Genomic DNA, 20,081 nt, shown 5'->3' with positions numbered 1-20,081 from the left:
GGAAAATATCTAAGCAAACAATTAGTAACTTTATAAAAAAATATTATGTTTATCTCACCCATAAAATTTAGCACATATAATGGAATATTCATATATGTTTAGTTTATCCATAAAATTTAGGTCTGTGTGAAAACTTTAGGAAGAATATTACTCAAGACATCTTCATCACTTTTTTATGCTTAGTTTTTCTGATATAATTTTCTTTCTAATTCTTTTTTTCATAAGTACGAATTAAAAGAATAACATTTAGATGAAAAATAACTTTAAATCTATAAGCAGTTTCACAATTTGAAAAAGGAATATAGATTATAGTTTTGAAATTTCCCTTTAATTTAAGGATTCTCACATCACTTAGCCTTTATCAATGAGTTTCTTCAAAAGATATGAAACAAGGAAGGCTTTAACTTCTTGGAGTGTTTTTTTTTTACTATGAAATAAATATTACAGTAAATAATTGATTACTATTCAAGAGAAAACTTTGAAAACTATTTTTAAAAAATAATAATTTTTATAATAATTACTTTAGATACTATTTTATAAACTAAAAATTATTGGATACTAAAATGGTATCTATTTTTAATAAAAAATATAATATAATTAGATACTATATTTTTGATAACTAATAATAATAAAAAAATTATCATATAATAATTATGATTGTTTAATGAAATTTAACTTTATAGTTTATTCATATATATCAGTATCTATTAGAATCATTTGTTGCATGTACTTGTAAAATCAATAATTTATGAGTTTTTAGTTGTAGAAGAGAAGAAACTCATTTGTTATAATTTTTTAATTGAATGATTTATTTTTAATAAATAATTACTTTGAAAAGTTAAAATTTTAAAAATAATCATTAAATCAACAAATTTTAAGATTTATTTTGTTTTTTTTTTCTTATATATTTTCCATCTCTCATCTATTGTTAAAATTTGATGTTTATACCACATTAATTTTATAAAAATTAAACAAAATTTAAATGTGAAATAAATTAATTAGGATTAGTTGTACATTTCTTTTCTAAATGTCACAGTTTTAATGCATTTTGCAATCATAATTTTCATTTTTTTCACACATTTGGAACAAAATGACAATGTTTTGTAAAAAAAAGACTTTGTTTTAAAAAAGAATTATTATTACTCTGTAATAAAAATGTGAGTCGTGATTTTCGTTTTTTTTTCTTATATTATTACACTATTTAAACCTTTTTAATTTAATTAATATAAGTACACAAAATTTATTCTATTAAAACGAAAATCCATCAATTAAAATACACATGTCAAAGAATATTTTAATAATGTAATCAAATTTCAAATAATTTATGTAGAAAAAAAGAACTAGATGCACGACGGAGAAAAGTTTCAATAATTTTAAAATTATATTAATTTAAATTTTATTCCTCCAAAATATGTTTTATGAAATATAATAATTACAAAAGAATATTTTTCTGAAAAATTAATTTTAAATTAAATAACTATATTTTACTTAAATTCACTAAAATTCAGTTAACATATAGTATATTAATGTATATCTAATATTTTTTTTAAATAATATAAACTAATTTTCGAAATAAAATTTAAAATGGCAAATTTTTAGTTTATTATTAGACATGTCACTTTTATATCTTAAAGTTTTATTTTTTTTCAAGAATAAAATAACAGTAAATAAAGAATTTAATAAAATCAATTAAATAGATATGTATCTATTATAATTTATAACCATAACTGTTTTACATTCTATTTATTTAATATATTTAATAATATTTATAAGTAAACAAAATTTATTTTATTAAAACCAAATCCATCCTTTAAATATACAAATGACAAATAATTTTTTAATACTGTGATCAAATTTTAAATAATTTATGTAGTAAAAATACCTACATGCACCTAGAAAAGTTTAAATAATTTTAAAATTATATTAATTTAGATTTTATTCCTCTAAAATATGTTTTCTGAAATATAATAATTACAAAAGAATATTTTTCTAACAAATTAATTTTGACTTAAATAATTTAAAAGTTCATATTAAAATTGCAGCAATCAATCAATTAATCAATTAAATCTATCATTCAATTTAATCCGGAATATTTAATTATCAAATAAAAATTTAGTTGATTATTAATTTGATGTATTCTAAATGTTAAGAACCTCTAAAATTTATGTTTTATTTTAGTTTTCAGTATTATAAAATTGTGATATTATGTTTACTTTTTTTTATGTGTTATTTAGTTATTCTAATAATTTTAACAATACTGTTTCAACTATAATTGGGGTGAAATTTTAAAAGCATATTATCATTATTATTTATAGTGAGAGAAGAATTAGAGACTAAATAGAAATAAACATAGTTGAAAATGATAACTAATATTTTTTAATACAATTATTTTTTTAACAAAAATAAATAAATAAATGATCACAATTATATTAAAAATCAAAGAATTACTGATATCACAATTATTTAAAGATTCATATTGAAGTTGCAACAATCAATCAATTAATAAATAAAATCTATCATTCAATGTAATCCATATTTAATTATCAAATCAAGATTTAGTTAGTTATTAATTTGATTTCTAAAATAAAGGACGTAAATAATCAGCAAGTGCATATTTTTCTAACAAATTAGTTTTGAATTAAATAATTTAAAGATTCATATTGAAGTTGAAACAATCAATTATATCTACCTTTGAATCTAATCTACATTTAATTATCAAACAAGATTTAGTTGATTATTAATTTGATTTCTAAAATAAAGGATCTAAATAGTAATCACCAAGTACAAAACTAAAGTTAATAAAGAGATATTTTAATCATCTTGGTTATGTTTATTGATGAACTGAAAATTAGAAGACTTATACATATCATAGAAATTTAGTTAGTTTTGATGGTTGGTTAGTATTTTGAATCGAATTCTATTATTGTTCTTGATGAGCAGTGACATTATGATGAGAAGAGATGAATTTTGTGCACCAAAGATACCAACTCTGGTTGATCTTTGCGTTCAGAAAGTGATAGATAATATAAGGTACCTTGGAAATGTTGGTTATGTTGATGAGCATCTGCTTGAGCGAATCTTACCTCACTGCACAGTTGACCAGTTGATGAACGTGGAGAAGTCCACAAAGGTAAGATGGTCTCTTCTTGTTGTTCTTGTTGACTGTCAATGAAATTTTAACAAGTATGAAGTGCTTATCTAACATGCTTGATGTGGTTTTTCAGGGAAGAGATCTCAGCCCTGTAACTGATAAGTTGTGGAAGAAGTTTTTTGAAAAGCAGTTTGGCACAAATTCTACTAATGAAGTCATTAAGAAGATGAAAGAAAAGAAAGTGTCATTTAAATGGGCACAGCTGTATGAGGCAAAAGGAAAGGAAATGGCTCAGGCTGAGAATGAAGCACTTGATCGAATCAAGCAACTGTACCAAAAAGAAGATGCAAGTATGATCCTAGTCCCTGTTTTTTTCAATGTATTTTTTGGTTTTTCTTCTTTGTTTAGGAAAGGTACCTTGCTGTGCCTTTGTATATATTGATTTACTTCTAATAAACATGAATTCTTGATTTAAAACAATACTACTTCTATTAATTACTGGTTTGATATGATTAGCCTTACATTTTACACAGAGGAGCAATGTAGCAATTCTTGGATAGTTATATTTCTTGTAAATTGTTTAGCTTCAAGTAGTCACCACCAAGTATTGGACTTTTGCAGGAAAACAAAGCAGGCAAGTAAGGCTATGCACTAAAGTTCCACCTTCAAGTAAAAGAAGATTCTGGGGAGGTAACCCTTTATAGTTTCCTTAGTTCACCTACTACTCTTTTGTCAAGAACAGTTTGAATTTGATCAAGTTTTAGCTTTTATTTTTTATTTCATGTTTTTAATGATCTGTTGTAGATAATGGACCTGGATATAATGTATCAAATTTTAAGAGCAACATAATGAAGAAGGCGAAGATAGAATTTATGAAGAGGTAATATTTCTTTTTATAATCATTTGATGCTTCCATCTAGCTAAGAAAGTGAGCAAGTTTTCTCTCTGGATCATTGAGAAACTACACTCTTCCTTGCATGCATGATTGCATTCAGTTATTTATCATCCCTTTGCCACATATAGATATAGATTCAACTGTGGTAAAACATTAAAAGAGAAAGCATTTTCCATTTTATAATTATGTTTCATACAGTTGTGTCTGCTACAATTTTGTTTTGTGATCATGCTTCTTGAAGCTTATAAACTCAACTGAATACTGATTTCAATTATATATATTTTTTTTAATTTTATACAGCCTTGAGGTAAAGAATATTGCAGCAATGAAGAAAAATTGTATACAGAGGAGTCAAAGGTGCATATAACATCATTTCTTTCATTCATTGAAACTATTTCATGTTATTCACTTTTGTCCATCGTTTTTGGTTTATAAGATTGAATTTATTTTACCTTTTTTATCCCTTTTTCATGTTCTGTTTTAATTAACAATTGTCATCTTGTTTAGTTCATCAAGTGTCACGAAAACCAGAAACATTTTTGGAATTGGTTCATCTTCCAAGGATGCTAAATCTACAAAAAGGATATTTTAAGGGGCAGCCCCAAAGATAGAAATGTCATATATTAATTTGCTCTTCAACTGAAACATTTATCTTATCATAAGAAAAAATTGGCTTCCTGCAAACAATTCTACTTTTTTGTTGTTCATATTTCACATCATCATCCCATAAACTGTCTCTTGAATTAACTCCCATCATTTTGTTCTTCTCAACTTGTTATGAGTGTGTTTGTTCGAACCCATCAAATATGATTGATTTTCATCTCTATTTTGCGGTCAAATTACTTTCTTTTGTATTATAAAAGTATCTATAAAATAGTAAACTAATGTAAAGTTTGATAAAAACAATTGAAACAAAAATATTATGCTAATCAACAAAATCAAAATTTTAATAAAAAAACTTTAACTTTGTGGTATTTAAATAAAAGAAAATGAAATTTAAATAACTTTATTTTTCACCAGTCAAATTTCGAATTCCAAAGCAGAGGAACCATTCAGCACTATGCTTTGTCTATCATCAACGGAAAAAAGTATTTTACTCTTTTTATGAATAAACATATTGAATTCTAATTTTGTTCCTATTGATCCCTTAAATTTATTTCTTTTACGCCATCATATAATTCAAAATAGTACTTTACAATAAATACTATAAAAATCATATTTTAGATTTTTTTATTTTGGGAAACGAAATTTAAAGAATTTGTGATTTTCACCAGTCAAATTTTAAACTCCAAGTGGGGAGAAAAAAATTACTAATTGTATTTACATATTTATTTATTTATTTTGCAAGGTCAAATACAAATTAATGTATTCTCAAAATTATTTTTAAAATTCCTAAATTTCTAATTTTTTAGATGAAAGTTTTTCATTTGAAACATATAGGAAAATATCTAAGCAAACAATTTGTAACTTTATAAAAAAATATTATGTTTATCTCACCCATAAATTTAGCACATATAATGGAATATTCATATATATTTAGTTTATCTATAAATAGATATTGAAAAACTCTTTTTAATCAATAAATAGATATTGAAAATTTTTTATTGAAATAATTTATTAAGAAGATGAGTTCTTGCGAAAACACAAATATATTAAAAAAAAATGAAAAATAAGGGTAAAAAAGATTTAAGGTTTAGGGTTTATTGTTTATGATTTAGAATAATTCTACATCCAATATAAATATACTTAATTTGAGAGATATTATTTTCACTATCTAAGAAATATCATACTATAATCACACTACAAATGCAAAGCATGTAATAAAACAAGATATACACCCTCTTAAAAAACTCTAAATAGATACTAACTAAAAACCACTTTACAAGGTGTAACATAAGCACAAAGTATAATAAAAAAGATATTACATATCTATAAAGTATCTGAAGATTAAAATTATAGAGTAAATTATAAAATTCACATCACTTAGCCTTTATTAATGAGTTTCTTCAAAAGATATGAAACAAGGAAGGCTTTAACTTTTTGGAGTGTTTTTTGGACTATAAAATAAATATTACAGTAAATAATTGATTACTATTGAAGAGAACATTGAAAACTATTTATATATATAAAAAAATAGTTTCTTTAATAACTTATTTAGATACTATTTTATAAACTAAAAATTATTAGATACTAAAATGATATCTATTTTTAATAAAAAAATATAATATAATTAGATACTATATTTTGTGATGGAGATCAAGCTCAAATGGACATGGAGGCCAATCAACAAGATCAAGAAGAGGTAGAGGCACAAATAGAGGACGTCCATGGAGGTCAAAGCCCACCTCAAAGGCTTACAAGAAGCATGTTCAAAGCTTTAGGAGCTAGGGAACAATTATTTTCTCTTTTTGTAATTTCTTTGGTTGAAGGTGTTTAGAGGGAAACATTAGAAACCTCTTTTGTTATAGCATCTTTTAGTCTTTACTTAGGAGCTTTAGGAGGGGGGGTGCGTTAGTAGATAGGTGTAGGAGTAAATAAGGAGGTGCCAAAGTGAAGGAAGAGGTCACACCTTCCTCATGCTTGATTTTAGGCGCCGGTTCTAGTGAGCTTTAGGAGGGAATTTTGAATTCTTTTAGTTTGATTTTCAGCACCTCTAGGCTATAAATATAGGTGCTCCCCTTGTACATTTCAGATTTGAATTTAGACTAAAGAAACTATACTCAATTTTTGAGAGAGCATTGGAGAGCTTTTGAGCCTTCTTCTCTAGTCTTATCTTGAAGGATCCATGGTTTCCTCAAGTGGCGGCTTGCACACTCATCTAGGAGCATCCATCCTTCTAGTGGCGTGATCATCCAACCATACATCCATCTTCATGAGCTTTCTCCTCTCCTTCCTTTCTTCTCTTTTGTTGTTCATGTTTTGAGTTTGTGTTCTTGAGTTTTTTGGTTCGGCTTTTAGCTTTTCCAGCAGCTTTTCTTCTTCTTCTTTGTGTTTGGTTCGGTACATTTTATTTTCCAGCAATCCTTTTCAGTTCTCTTGCCTTTTATTTCATTTTGTTCGGTTCATATTGGTTCTTATTCAATTCTATTCGGTGCTTTTGATTTTTACCTCTTTTTGTTGGTTCAATTTGACAATATGAGGAACTTCCATATGAGTTTGGATTTGGTGCTAGTTTTTGTGAGTTCTTGACTTAGAACATTGATCCAATTCTAAGAAAAAGTGCCTAACAATTGTCCAACTCAAGTTGATTCCTAAGAATGTCAAGAATCATTCTCTTCTTTGCTATTGGAATCACATCATGTGGTATCAAGAGTTTAGGTGTGTTCTTGTTTAATTTTTGAGTTGTGTAGCACTTTATTTCAAGAGCTCTTTTAATTTCTTGCAATTTATGGTTTTGTTTTTAGGCTTATTTGAGTTTGCTTGCTGTTTTAATTCTTTTGCCTATCATATGTTTGAGTATTTTCCTTTTTGAATCCTTACAAGTTTTGTCTTAAGTCATGTTTTTCCATAATTGTCATCACTTCTAGTAGTACTTTTATTGCTTTTGATTGTTTCTTGCTTTAGTGTCATATAATTTTCTGAGTTTGATATTGATCCTTTGTGCATTTTCTGTTTTAGTTGAGTTCATGCTTGTATTCTAGACCTATACAAGTTCCATACACATCATTTTCCATTATGTCTTTGCTAGTACATAATTTTGTTTTTCATTCCTTTTAGGATTCCTCTGTTTTCTGAAAACGTGCTTACTGATTTTCCTTATTGCAATTGATTTACTCACTGGAAAATTCTGAAATTCTGGATTTGTGTTATTCAAAGTGTTATAAAAGCATAGAAAAAAGAATTATTCAAAAATTCAAAGTACACAAAAAATGATAAATAAAATACAAAAAGTGTACATTTCTGCCGAAAAAAATACGGTAATCTGGCAGCGATTTTGAAAAATTTATCTCAATTAATTGGCTTACTGTTTTTAAGTGATTCCAGTGCCATTATTGAGTTAACATCTTGAAGTTTCTGTGGTTTAAATTTCATAATCCAGTTCACTCTATATCATTCCAGTTAAATCAGTGAACATCAAGCACAGTTTGCATAAAAAATATTTTCCAGTAGCTAATTTTTGTTTTCTTCATCTACTCTAGTGCTTTTCTTTAAGTATTCTTTTGTGTGCCTACTTTCTCATTGAGTTCTTTAATTTTCTTGCTTGTCTTTTGTTCATTAATCTTTGGAGTTTGTCAAACATCTAGTATTCCTTTTGTTCTAGCCTTTCTTTGCTTATACTTTTTCTTGTTTGTCTTTATTGTTTCTTTGGTTTTGTGGTGGTTGGCTTTGAGATTGGTGTGCTTGCTTTGACATCTTTCATTTGAGGATTCCAAGGCCTCAAGATCAGATTGGTGCAAGGACATTATTTCTTTGAGAGTGACCTAAATTTTTTCTGCCTAAATTCACTTCGGCATTTTTGCTTGAAACACTCACTGTTTTTGCTAATTTTTTTGTTTCTTGACTTGTTTACTGTTTTTGTGTGTTTGCTGTTTTTGAATTACAAATGGCTAGATTTTCAAGTGATGCATCCTACAAGCAGAATTCTCCTTCCGAAGCTTCAATCCTTGGTGAATTACATGAAGCACAAAGAACTATTAGACGCTTGGAAGAGAAAATGCAAAAGATGGAGGTCCAACAAGTTAGGCCTTCTCCTTCTATCCATGATGGGCATCATTCTCATAGACCATCTTCAAGAGCCTCTTCAAATGATTTTTGCCATGAAGAAGAGCATAGGAGAAGGAGGACTCCACCACAATTTCATGGACAAAGACCTCATCATCAAGGGGAAAGACATCACTACGGCAATGGCTTCTATCAAGATGCAAAGTCTAGGCTTCCTTCGGTCAAGCTTCCTTGTTTTAATGGCTCTAGTGGTCCTAATGTATATTTAGATTGGGAGGCTAAGTGTGAACAAATATTTGAGATCCAAGATGAGCATAAGCTTAAGCTAGCCACCCTAGAGTTTAGTGATTATGCCATGAAATGGTGGCATGGAATTGTAAAGGACATTATCTATCACAAGGGTCCTCCCGTGGACTCTTGGAACTCTTTAAAGGGTCACATGCGCGCTAGATTTGTACCCCCACATTTTAGGAAAGACCTCATGTTGAGACTCCAACGGTTTCAACAAGGCACGCTAAATGTGGATGAATATTATAAGGAGCTAGAGACGCTTGTGCTTAAAATTGAATTAGAAGAAAGTGAGGAAGCTATGATTGCTAGGTTTGTGAGTGGACTTAGGAAGGATATTCAAGACATTGTTGAGTTACAAGAGTATTCATCATTGGGTTCTTTAGTTCATCTTGCAATGAAGGTGGAAGCCCAACTTGCTAAGAAAAATTCTTTCAAAAATGCTCCCAATGATGGTTACTACAACAAGTCTTGGAGAAACAAAAAGTCTTTTTCTAAATTTCCTTCCAAAGAGTCTTCTTTCAAACCCAAGGAAACTAAGCCATCTACCTCTAGGCCTAAATCACCCACTAGAACGTCTAATACTAAATGTTTTAAATGCATGGGTTATGGTCATATAGCTGCTAATTGCCCTTCCAAACGAAGTATGTGTTGAAGATGGTTGCTGCCCCTTCAAGATTGTGTTTGATGAAGACTTGTATGTAGTGTTTGATGAAGACTTTTATGTACTTTCCATGTATTTGTGCTTTGCTTTAAGTATGTCTTAGTTAGTGCTTAGAGGTTGTCTAAGAGTAGCTTTTTGCTGAGTAACTCACCTCATAACCACTGGCCATGTGTTAAGAACAAGCATAAGTTTTCTTAAACTGTTTTCACATGTTTTACACAAAAACACGTTTACTGCATAAAAATAAATCTGTTCTTTTCTAAATAAACAGATTCATTTTCTTCACTGATGCCTTGGCTAAAGTCTTGTAAAAATTAGATTTTGTGCATCAGGTATTTTGACTAAGTCTTCTTCTTTTCAAAACGACTGAGTTTTAAATAGTTAAACTTTCTCTGTTTTCGTTTTGAAAAATAAATCTGTTCATCTGTAAATGAATAGATTCTTTTTCTCTCTGGTGCCATGACAAGCTTAAACGTTTTCAGTTTTATCTCTGCACCAGAATGGTTGACTAAGTCTCCTCACTTAACAGATTCTCTAACTGCTTTTTGAAAATAAATCTGTTCATTTTATTTTCAATCTGTTCATTTTATAACAGCTTTAACTGTTTTTCAAATATCTGTTATAAGCTGGTTCTCTATAAAATGCAAACTTGTTTTCTGAGTTTAGAATCAATTCAACAGTTCATACATTTGCAAAAACGAGTTTTACAGCAGAGAATCAAAGGTTTTCAAGGATTAGCATTTGTTCTTCAAAGATTTCGAAAATCAAAAAGTGCTTGTTCTTGGTTTGGTTCCAAAAGCTTGGTGTGAGGTGCAGCTACTGTTCTAGCAATCTTGCCTACTGGTTTAAGGCTGATCTTTGTTACCTCAATCAGGTGTAGTCGTTTCACTTCTTATTACTTGTAATAGTTTGGTTGAATCCTCTTCTTGATAGGTGTTCTTGGAGAGTGGATGTGTGTGTGTGAGTGCTGAAATAGGTTTTTTCAGCAAGAGTACCTAAGTTCTTGTAGGTTTCAAGAACAGTGGGAAGTGTACTTGATTGTACTGTGTGTTAGTGAATTCCACCTGTTGTTGGTGAAGACTGGATGTAGCTCAGGTTGAGTGAACCAGTATAATTGCTTGTGTTCATTCTCTCTCTCTCTGCAATTTCGTTTCTGCATAATTGATAAAACAGCAAAGAAATAAATCTGTTCAATTGAAAATAAATCTGTTCTTTCTGGGCACTGTGCATACTGTTCTTGATTTCTGAAAAAGGTGTTTGAATCTGATAAGAACATATAAAATCTGCTAAAAGCCACTGGAACAGATTGACTGTGATAGGCTGTTCAAGAAACTGTAAATGCTATTAATTGAACCTTAAACAAATTGCTTAAAGTTGAAGCTTGCTGTGCTGTGATTCATTGTTCTTAATTTCTGGAAAATTTCTTGACATCAAGAAGAACACTCATAGTCTGTTAAAAGTCACAGGAACAGCTTGTTTGCAAAGGTCACTCAATTAACTAGCATGCTATCAATTGAACCTTAATCACTTGCTTGAAATTGAAGCTTGCTGTATTTGTGTTTCACTGTTTTTCAAATCTGATATTTGTGTGTGTGCTGCTGGAAATTCTCACTGCATAATCTTGTGATTAACCTTGCTGAATTAAAAGCTTTTCAAACAAAAACAGTGCTGAAATAAATCTGTTCATTTTAACATAAATCGATTTATTTTCTGTAAAACTGGGTTAAACACTGTTTCTGCGAAAAAGTTTTAAAAGGTCAATTCACCCCCCCTCTTGAACTTTGGCACTATTAAACCCAACAATTGGTATCAAGAGCTGGGACTTGTAGTTTAATCAAGTTTGTTTGTAAAAATGTCTGAGTTTAATATGCTTTTTGCTGAGGGTTCTGCTGTAAATAGACCACCTATGTTTAATGGATTGAATTATGCATTTTGGAAAGTTAGAATGAGAATTTTTATGGAATCCATTGATGCATTAATTTGGGAAGCTGTGGTCAATGGACCTTATGTGCCAATGCAGATTGTCAAAGATGAACAAGTTGAAAAGCCAAGATCAGAGTGGAATGAGACTGAAAGGAGGAAGGCTCAACATGATCTTGTGGCCAAGAATATCATAACTTCTGCATTGACAATGGACGAGTTCTTCAGAATATCTCAATGTAAGTCAGCAAAGGAGATGTGGGAAGTCTTAGAAGTGACTCATGAAGGGACTGAGGATGTAAAAAGGTCAAGGAAACATGCACTCATCCAAGAGTATGAGCTGTTCAGAATGCAACCAGGAGAGAATATTGCTGATGTGCAAAAAAGATTCACCCACATTGTGAATCACCTCACTGGCTTGGGAAAAGAATTTGATAGAGAGGAGCTCAACATAAAGATATTGAAGTGCCTCGACAGAAGCTGGCAACCAAAGGTGACAGCTATCTCTGAAAGCCGTGATCTGTCAAAATTGGGAACTACTGCACTGTTTGGAAAGCTGATGGAGCATGAGTTAGAGCTTAAAAGACTTAAAGAACAGGAAACAACAGAGAGAAAACCCAAAGGCTTGGCACTGAAAGCAACTGAATTGGATGAGATCAAGGAAGAAAAGGAAGATGCTGAAGATGATGATACAATCAACCTTCTTACAAAAAGATTCAGCAAATTTCTGAGGAAGAAAAGCAAAAATAGGAACCAGCAGAAAAGAAGGTATCCTAAACCCAATGATTTAAATTCCTCTAAATATACTTGCTTTGGATGTGGCAAAACAGGGCATATCAAAACAGATTGTCCAGACAATCAAACAAGGGACAAATCTGCCAGCAAGAAATTTGAAAGGAACAAAGGAAGAAGAGCCTACATCTCATGGGAGGAAAATGAAGTATCCTCAACTAGCAGCTCTTCAACAGAAGATGAGGAGAATAATTTGTGCTTCATGATGAAGGATGAGGAGTCAAGCTCTGAATCAGTAAGTAATTTTTCTGCTGATTCTGATAACTATGATGATTTGCTTGCTGCCTTCAAGGAAACACATGAGGAAGCCAATAGGCTAGCTGTAATATGCAATAAGCTGCAAAAGGTAAATAATGTGCTTGCACCTAAAGTAAAAACACTTGAGGAAGAATTGCATAAGGCCAAAACAGATTTGGTAAGCCTTGAACTGACTTGTTTGCATGCCTCTATTAAAAACTGTGAAAACTGCAAAAGATTGGAAAAACAAGTGGAATATTTGCTGAAAACCCTTTCCAATTTCACCAAGGGAAGAGAAAACCTTGAGTCTCTCCTTGGATCACAGAATGCTGTTTTCAATAAGAATGGACTTGGTTTTACCCCTGGAAATACAACCAATGTCAAAAAGCTTTCAAGTTTTTTTGTTCCAGCAAAATCAGTTTTTTCAGCTTTTAACAGTGGCAAAAAGGCATCTCATGTAACCTGTTTTTACTGCATGAAATCTGGTCATACATCTAGGTCTTGCATTGCTAGAAGACATCTTGTGCCTAAGAACTTAGCTAAGTGGCTACCAAAGAGAAGGTGTTAATCTGTGCTGGACCCTATACTGAAAAGGGTACCATTTGTATATTTTTTATTCTGTTTTGCAGATTGGAAGCAAGAAGAACCAGTGGTACTTGGACAGTGGCTGTTCCAAGCATATGACTGGAGATCTTACAAAGTTCACCAGCCTAAAGCTCAAAGCAGAAGGACATGTGACCTATGGTGACAATAACCGAGGGAGAATTTTGGGCAGAGGAACTGTTGGAACAGGAAATTCAACAACCATTGAGAATGTGCTGTATGTAGAAGGACTTAAGCATAGTCTTCTCAGCATAAGTCAGCTTTGTGACAAAGGATACAAAGTGAATTTTGAGTCAAGTGGCTGCACAATCTCAAGTAATTCATCTAGTAAGGCACTGTTTACTGGTAAGAGAGTGAATAACATTTACTTGTTGAATATCATGGAAACTAACTCTTCAAATGAGTGTTTGCTGTCCAGAAGTGATGAGTCTTGGTTGTGGCACAGGAGGTTAGCTCACATACACACAAATCACTTGAATAAATTGAAATCTAAAGATTTAGTTTCTGGTTTACCTAACATTAAATTTCAGGATAACAGGCTTTGTGATGCTTGTGTGAAAGGTAAACAAATCAAATCCTCTTTCAAGTTAAAGGATATTGTCTCTACAAAAAATCCATTGGATGTGTTACATATGGACTTATTTAGTCCATCTAGAGTTGCTAGCTTGGCTGGAAATTTGTATGCTTTAGTTGTTGTGGATGATTACTCTAGATTTACATGGACTTTATTTCTTGCACATAAACATGATGCTTACACTGCCTTTAAGAGATTAGCAAAAATTCTGGAAAATGAAAATGGTTGCTGCATTAAATCAATTCAAAGTGATCATGGGGGAGAGTTTCAAAATGCTAAGTTTGAGAGGTTCTGTGAGAAGCATGGGATAGCTCACACCTTTTCAGCCCCTAGGACACCCCAACAAAATGGTGTAGTTGAAAGGAAAAATAGATCACTAGAGGAACTTGCTAGAACTATGTTAAATGAATCTAAGCTTCCTAAGTATTTTTGGGCAGATGTTGTTTATACTGCAGGTTATGTCTTAAATAGGACCTTAATAAGACCAATTCTTAAGAAAACCCCATATGAATTGTATAAGGGCAGAAAACCTAGTGTAAGTCACCTTAGAGTATTTGGGTGTAAATGTTTTGTATTGAATAATGGCAAAGAAAATCTTGGTAAGTTTGATGCTAAATCTGATGAAGGTGTGCACATTGGTTATGCTTTGAATGGTCATGCATATAGAGTCTTCAATAAAAGGTTGCTCATAGTAGAAGAATCAATGCATGTTGTTTTTGATGAAACTGATCATAGTATATCTAAAACTGCTGATGAACCTGACAGTGATGAATTTAAATCTGTTTTAAATCAAAATGAATCGATTCATTTTGATACTGCTGATACACATGCTATACAAGAATCTACTGCAGCTGCAGGTTTGCCAAAAGAGTGGAAAACCCCAAGAGACTTAACCCTTGATAATGTCATTGGGAGCATTGAGAAAGGAGTGTCAACTAGAAAATCCTTGAACAATTTCTGTGAAGCAATGGCTTTTGTATCTCAAGTTGAACCCAAGAATTTGAAGGAAGCTCTCAAGGACAGTAACTGGATTTTAGCTATGCAAGAGGAACTGAATCAGTTTGCTCTTAATGAGGTCTGGACTCTTGTTCCTAGAATACCTGAGATGAATGTTATTGGAACAAAATGGGTATTTAGAAACAAAATGGATGAGCATGGAGTGATCACTAGAAACAAGGCTAGGCTTGTAGCTAAAGGGTACAATCAAGAAGAAGGAATAGACTATGATGAGACATATGCACCAGTGGCTCGGTTAGAAGCTGTTAGACTGCTGCTTGCCTTTTCCTGCATCAAAGGGTTCAAGCTATTCCAAATGGACGTGAAAAGTGCCTTTCTAAATGGCTATATAAATGAAGAGGTATTTGTCTCACAACCACCAGGTTTTGAAGACCATCAACATCCAGAATATGTGTTCAAACTCCAAAAGGCTCTCTATGGACTCAAGCAAGCTCCTAGGCAATGGTATGAGAGGCTAAGTGATTTTCTCACCTCACAAGGCTATGACAAAGGCACATCAGATAAGACCTTGTTCATTAAGAAGAAAGGAGATGACTCAATTCTAGTCCAAGTATATGTGGATGACATCATTTTTGGATCAAACAATGGAGAATTGTGTGAAGCTTTCGTGAAAGTCATGAAGAGTGAGTTTGAAATGTCAATGATGGGTGAGTTGAACTACTTTCTAGGTTTGCAGGTCAAACAACTCAAGGATGGCATTTTCTTGAGTCAAGCTAAGTATTGCAAGGATTTGCTGAAGAAATTTGAAATGGACAAGTGTAAACCAATCAGCACACCCTTCTCAACAAGCTGTCATTTGGATCATGATGAAGCTGGAATTTCTGTTGATGAAACCAAATACAGAGGACTCATAGGATCACTACTGTATCTCACTACCAGCAGGCCAGATATAATGTTTGCAGTGTGCATGTGTGCAAGGTTTCAGTCTGCTCCTAAAGAATCACACTACAATGCTGTCAAAAGGATTTTAAAGTATTTGCAAGGAACTAAAGAAGTTGGCTTGTGGTATCCAGGTAACATTTCATTAAGCTTAACTGGGTATTCTGATTCAGATTTTGCAGGTTGCAAAATTGATAGGAAGAACACAAGTGGAACCTGTCATTTGCTTGGATCAAGCTTGATCTCATGGCAATGCAAAAAGCAGGCTTGTGTAGCTCTTTCCACTGCTGAAGCAGAATACATTGCAGCAGGGAGTTGTTGTGCTCAAACTATATGGCTAAGACAACAATTGAATGATTTTGGTATCTTACTTAACCATATACCTCTGCTGTGTGATAATACAAGTGCAATCAACTTAACCAAAAATCCTGTCATGCATTCAAGAACCAAACACATTGAAATAAGGCATCATTTTCTAAGAGAACACATATCTAATGGAACATGTGATATTAAGTTCATTGGTACTGATTTACAACTTGCTGATTTGTTCACAAAACCATTAGCCAAAGATAGGTTTAATTTTCTGCTTAATGAATTGGGTATTATAAATGTCAATTGTACCTAGCAGTAAAAAATTAAATCTGTTTATTCGCAATTAAATGTGTTTATTTTCTGCACTGATACGCATTGATGACTAGGAAAGAGAAATTCTGATCTTTGACTGCTTGACTGATTTAGTGGGCATTAACCTCTGTACCTTTGACGGTTTTGGTCATGGTTATGTAACCGATTTGATGGTTTGGGTGCTCAATAAGAATTTGAGTGTATGCATCGTGACCCTAAAGATTTGGTGCATATTTTCAAAGATTCTCTGCACAAATTCAGAAGCATAAAATCTTCATGCATATCCACTCTTAACTGCCATATCAATCCATTTATTCTGCTATAAATCTGTGTGAATACTTGCTACCCACATTGGCCATTCTCTTTCTATTCTCACCATTTGAAATCAAGAAAAGAATTCAGGTTAACATGGCTTCGTCTTCAAGACAAAAACAGAAAGGCAAGGGAAAGCAAACCACTTCTCAAGGTGTGTTAGAAGGATGGTTCGCTGGAAATGAAGAAGGCATCAATGCCTACATTCATGAAACAAGCAGGAAGCAGATCAACATACCCAAGGTGCTGGAGTTCAACTGGCTGAAATCTGAAAAACTGGTAGAAACAAGGACTGTGTTGAAGCACCAAAAACTGAAAAAGATGCTGGAATTAACGGGTAATGTTTATCCTGACTTGGTTAAGGTGTTTTATACTAACCTCACATTGGATGGGAAGAATATTGTCTCTTATGTGAAAGGGACAAAGATGAAGATCACAAGTGAGGTGTGGAATTCTGTGGCTGGAATAAAATATGCTGGACTGAAAGTAGGGAAAGGAAATACCAGTGGAATTTCAGAATTCAACAAGCTGCAATATTACAAAAGTTGCATGAGGAATCCTACAGAAAGCATAAACAGGTTCCATGCAGGGCATTTGAACCTCACTCCACGTCTAGTTGCCTACATTATAGCTTGGCAACTGATTCCTAGAGGAACAAACCATGCTGTTCTACATGAAGAGGATCTCATTCTCCTATATTGCATCATGAACCAGATTAAGGTAAATTGGGTGTTCATTGTCAATGAACACATGCTCAAGTCAAAAAGGTTGGCTGATTACAGATTTCCCTATGCTATTCTTGTTTCCAAATTAATTGATTACTTTGGTATTGATGTTACAAATGAGAGAAATGACCCTATCAAAGCTGTAAGTGAGATTGATACTTCAACTCTCACCAAAATGGGTTTTCACAAAATTGAAAACAAGTGGGTGGTTCTCAAGGAGAAGGACACTCAAGCAGAACATGAGGATGAGGGTGAAGCTATTCCTATGGATGATGACTCACCTGCTGCCCAATCTGAACATGAGGAAGCTGCTGCAAATGCCATAGTTGACTATCAAAGTCCAGAATACCGTGGAGAACCAATGTCTATGTTTGAGAGGCAAGTGCTGTACCGTCTTGATGTCATGTCTGCAGAACAAAGGGCACACTTTGAGACTACTCATGCAAGGTTCCAACACCTTGATGATCAGATTGAAGGGATTCAGGCACAGCTTGCAGAGCTTTACTACAAGAATCAGTAGTTTTCTGTTTTTAATGCTTTCTTTATCAGTTTTCAAGTTTCTGTAATGCTGAACAATTTGGTTTTCTGTTTCTGAACTATTATGATTCTGCTTTATATCCCTTTATTCCCTATGCTTATATGCTGTTTGATGAATCCAAAGGGGGAGAAAAATAGCTCACCATGCTAGGTGAAGCTAGCTGAAACAGGGAGTTAATTCTGCACCTTAAAACCATGTCTTATGCTATGCAATACTGCTATTTTTTTTCTGGTTTAAAATCTGGTGCAGTGCAGGTGCAATTCTGGTTTAAAATCTGGTGTAGTGCAAGTGCTTAAAGCAACAAAGCTACGAGGTTTAGCTATGGGGATTTGTCTCCATCAAACAGGGGGAGATTGTTGAAGATGGTTGCTGCCCCTTCAAGATTGTGTTTGATGAAGACTTGTATGTAGTGTTTGATGAAGACTTTTATGTACTTTCCATGTATTTGTGCTTTGCTTTAAGTATGTCTTAGTTAGTGCTTAGAGGTTGTCTAAGAGTAGCTTTTTGCTGAGTAACTCACCTCATAACCACTGGCCATGTGTTAAGAACAAGCATAAGTTTTCTTAAACTGTTTTCACATGTTTTACACAAAAACACGTTTACTGCATAAAAATAAATCTGTTCTTTTCTAAATAAACAGATTCATTTTCTTCACTGATGCCTTGGCTAAAGTCTTGTAAAAATTAGATTTTGTGCATCAGGTATTTTGACTAAGTCTTCTTCTTTTCAAAACGACTGAGTTTTAAATAGTTAAACTTTCTCTGTTTTCGTTTTGAAAAATAAATCTGTTCATCTGTAAATGAATAGATTCTTTTTCTCTCTGGTGCCATGACAAGCTTAAACGTTTTCAGTTTTATCTCTGCACCAGAATGGTTGACTAAGTCTCCTCACTTAACAGATTCTCTAACTGCTTTTTGAAAATAAATCTGTTCATTTTATTTTCAATCTGTTCATTTTATAACAGCTTTAACTGTTTTTCAAATATCTGTTATAAGCTGGTTCTCTATAAAATGCAAACTTGTTTTCTGAGTTTAGAATCAATTCAACAGTTCATACATTTGCAAAAACGAGTTTTACAGCAGAGAATCAAAGGTTTTCAAGGATTAGCATTTGTTCTTCAAAGATTTCGAAAATCAAAAAGTGCTTGTTCTTGGTTTGGTTCCAAAAGCTTGGTGTGAGGTGCAGCTACTGTTCTAGCAATCTTGCCTACTGGTTTAAGGCTGATCTTTGTTACCTCAATCAGGTGTAGTCGTTTCACTTCTTATTACTTGTAATAGTTTGGTTGAATCCTCTTCTTGATAGGTGTTCTTGGAGAGTGGATGTGTGTGTGTGAGTGCTGAAATAGGTTTTTTCAGCAAGAGTACCTAAGTTCTTGTAGGTTTCAAGAACAGTGGGAAGTGTACTTGATTGTACTGTGTGTTAGTGAATTCCACCTGTTGTTGGTGAAGACTGGATGTAGCTCAGGTTGAGTGAACCAGTATAATTGCTTGTGTTCATTCTCTCTCTCTCTGCAATTTCGTTTCTGCATAATTGATAAAACAGCAAAGAAATAAATCTGTTCAATTGAAAATAAATCTGTTCTTTCTGGGCACTGTGCATACTGTTCTTGATTTCTGAAAAAGGTGTTTGAATCTGATAAGAACATATAAAATCTGCTAAAAGCCACTGGAACAGATTGACTGTGATAGGCTGTTCAAGAAACTGTAAATGCTATTAATTGAACCTTAAACAAATTGCTTAAAGTTGAAGCTTGCTGTGCTGTGATTCATTGTTCTTAATTTCTGGAAAATTTCTTGACATCAAGAAGAACACTCATAGTCTGTTAAAAGTCACAGGAACAGCTTGTTTGCAAAGGTCACTCAATTAACTAGCATGCTATCAATTGAACCTTAATCACTTGCTTGAAATTGAAGCTTGCTGTATTTGTGTTTCACTGTTTTTCAAATCTGATATTTGTGTGTGTGCTGCTGGAAATTCTCACTGCATAATCTTGTGATTAACCTTGCTGAATTAAAAGCTTTTCAAACAAAAACAGTGCTGAAATAAATCTGTTCATTTTAACATAAATCGATTTATTTTCTGTAAAACTGGGTTAAACACTGTTTCTGCGAAGAAGTTTTAAAAGGTCAATTCACCCCCCCTCTTGAACTTTGGCACTATTAAACCCAACAGTATGTACATGCATGAAGGCATTGTAGTGAGTGAGCATGATTCGGATTCTCCTAAGCATTCATTGCATTCTAGTGCATCTAGTGAGGAA

The 20,081-nt window shown here is 32.4% G+C and overlaps 1 protein-coding gene across 1 annotated transcript; it reads left to right on the top strand.

The window, feature by feature from the left end:
• The first annotated feature begins 2,931 nt into the window (after positions 1-2,931).
• Positions 2,932-4,605, top strand: LOC137831213 (uncharacterized). The gene is made up of 6 exons (XM_090303064.1): positions 2,932-3,130; positions 3,225-3,441; positions 3,713-3,781; positions 3,896-3,971; positions 4,287-4,343; positions 4,494-4,605. The coding sequence occupies exons 1-6, from the start codon at positions 2,933-2,935 to the stop codon at positions 4,576-4,578; spliced, it is 702 nt and encodes a 233-aa protein (XP_090159190.1). The 5' UTR covers position 2,932; the 3' UTR covers positions 4,579-4,605.
• Positions 4,606-20,081: the final 15,476 nt, after the last annotated feature.

Source organism: Phaseolus vulgaris, chromosome 6, assembly GCF_051622355.1.
Source record: "Phaseolus vulgaris cultivar YP4 chromosome 6, ASM5162235v1, whole genome shotgun sequence".
Taxonomy (NCBI): Eukaryota; Viridiplantae; Streptophyta; class Magnoliopsida; order Fabales; family Fabaceae; genus Phaseolus; species Phaseolus vulgaris.
This window is presented reverse-complemented; position numbering and strand designations above follow the sequence as displayed.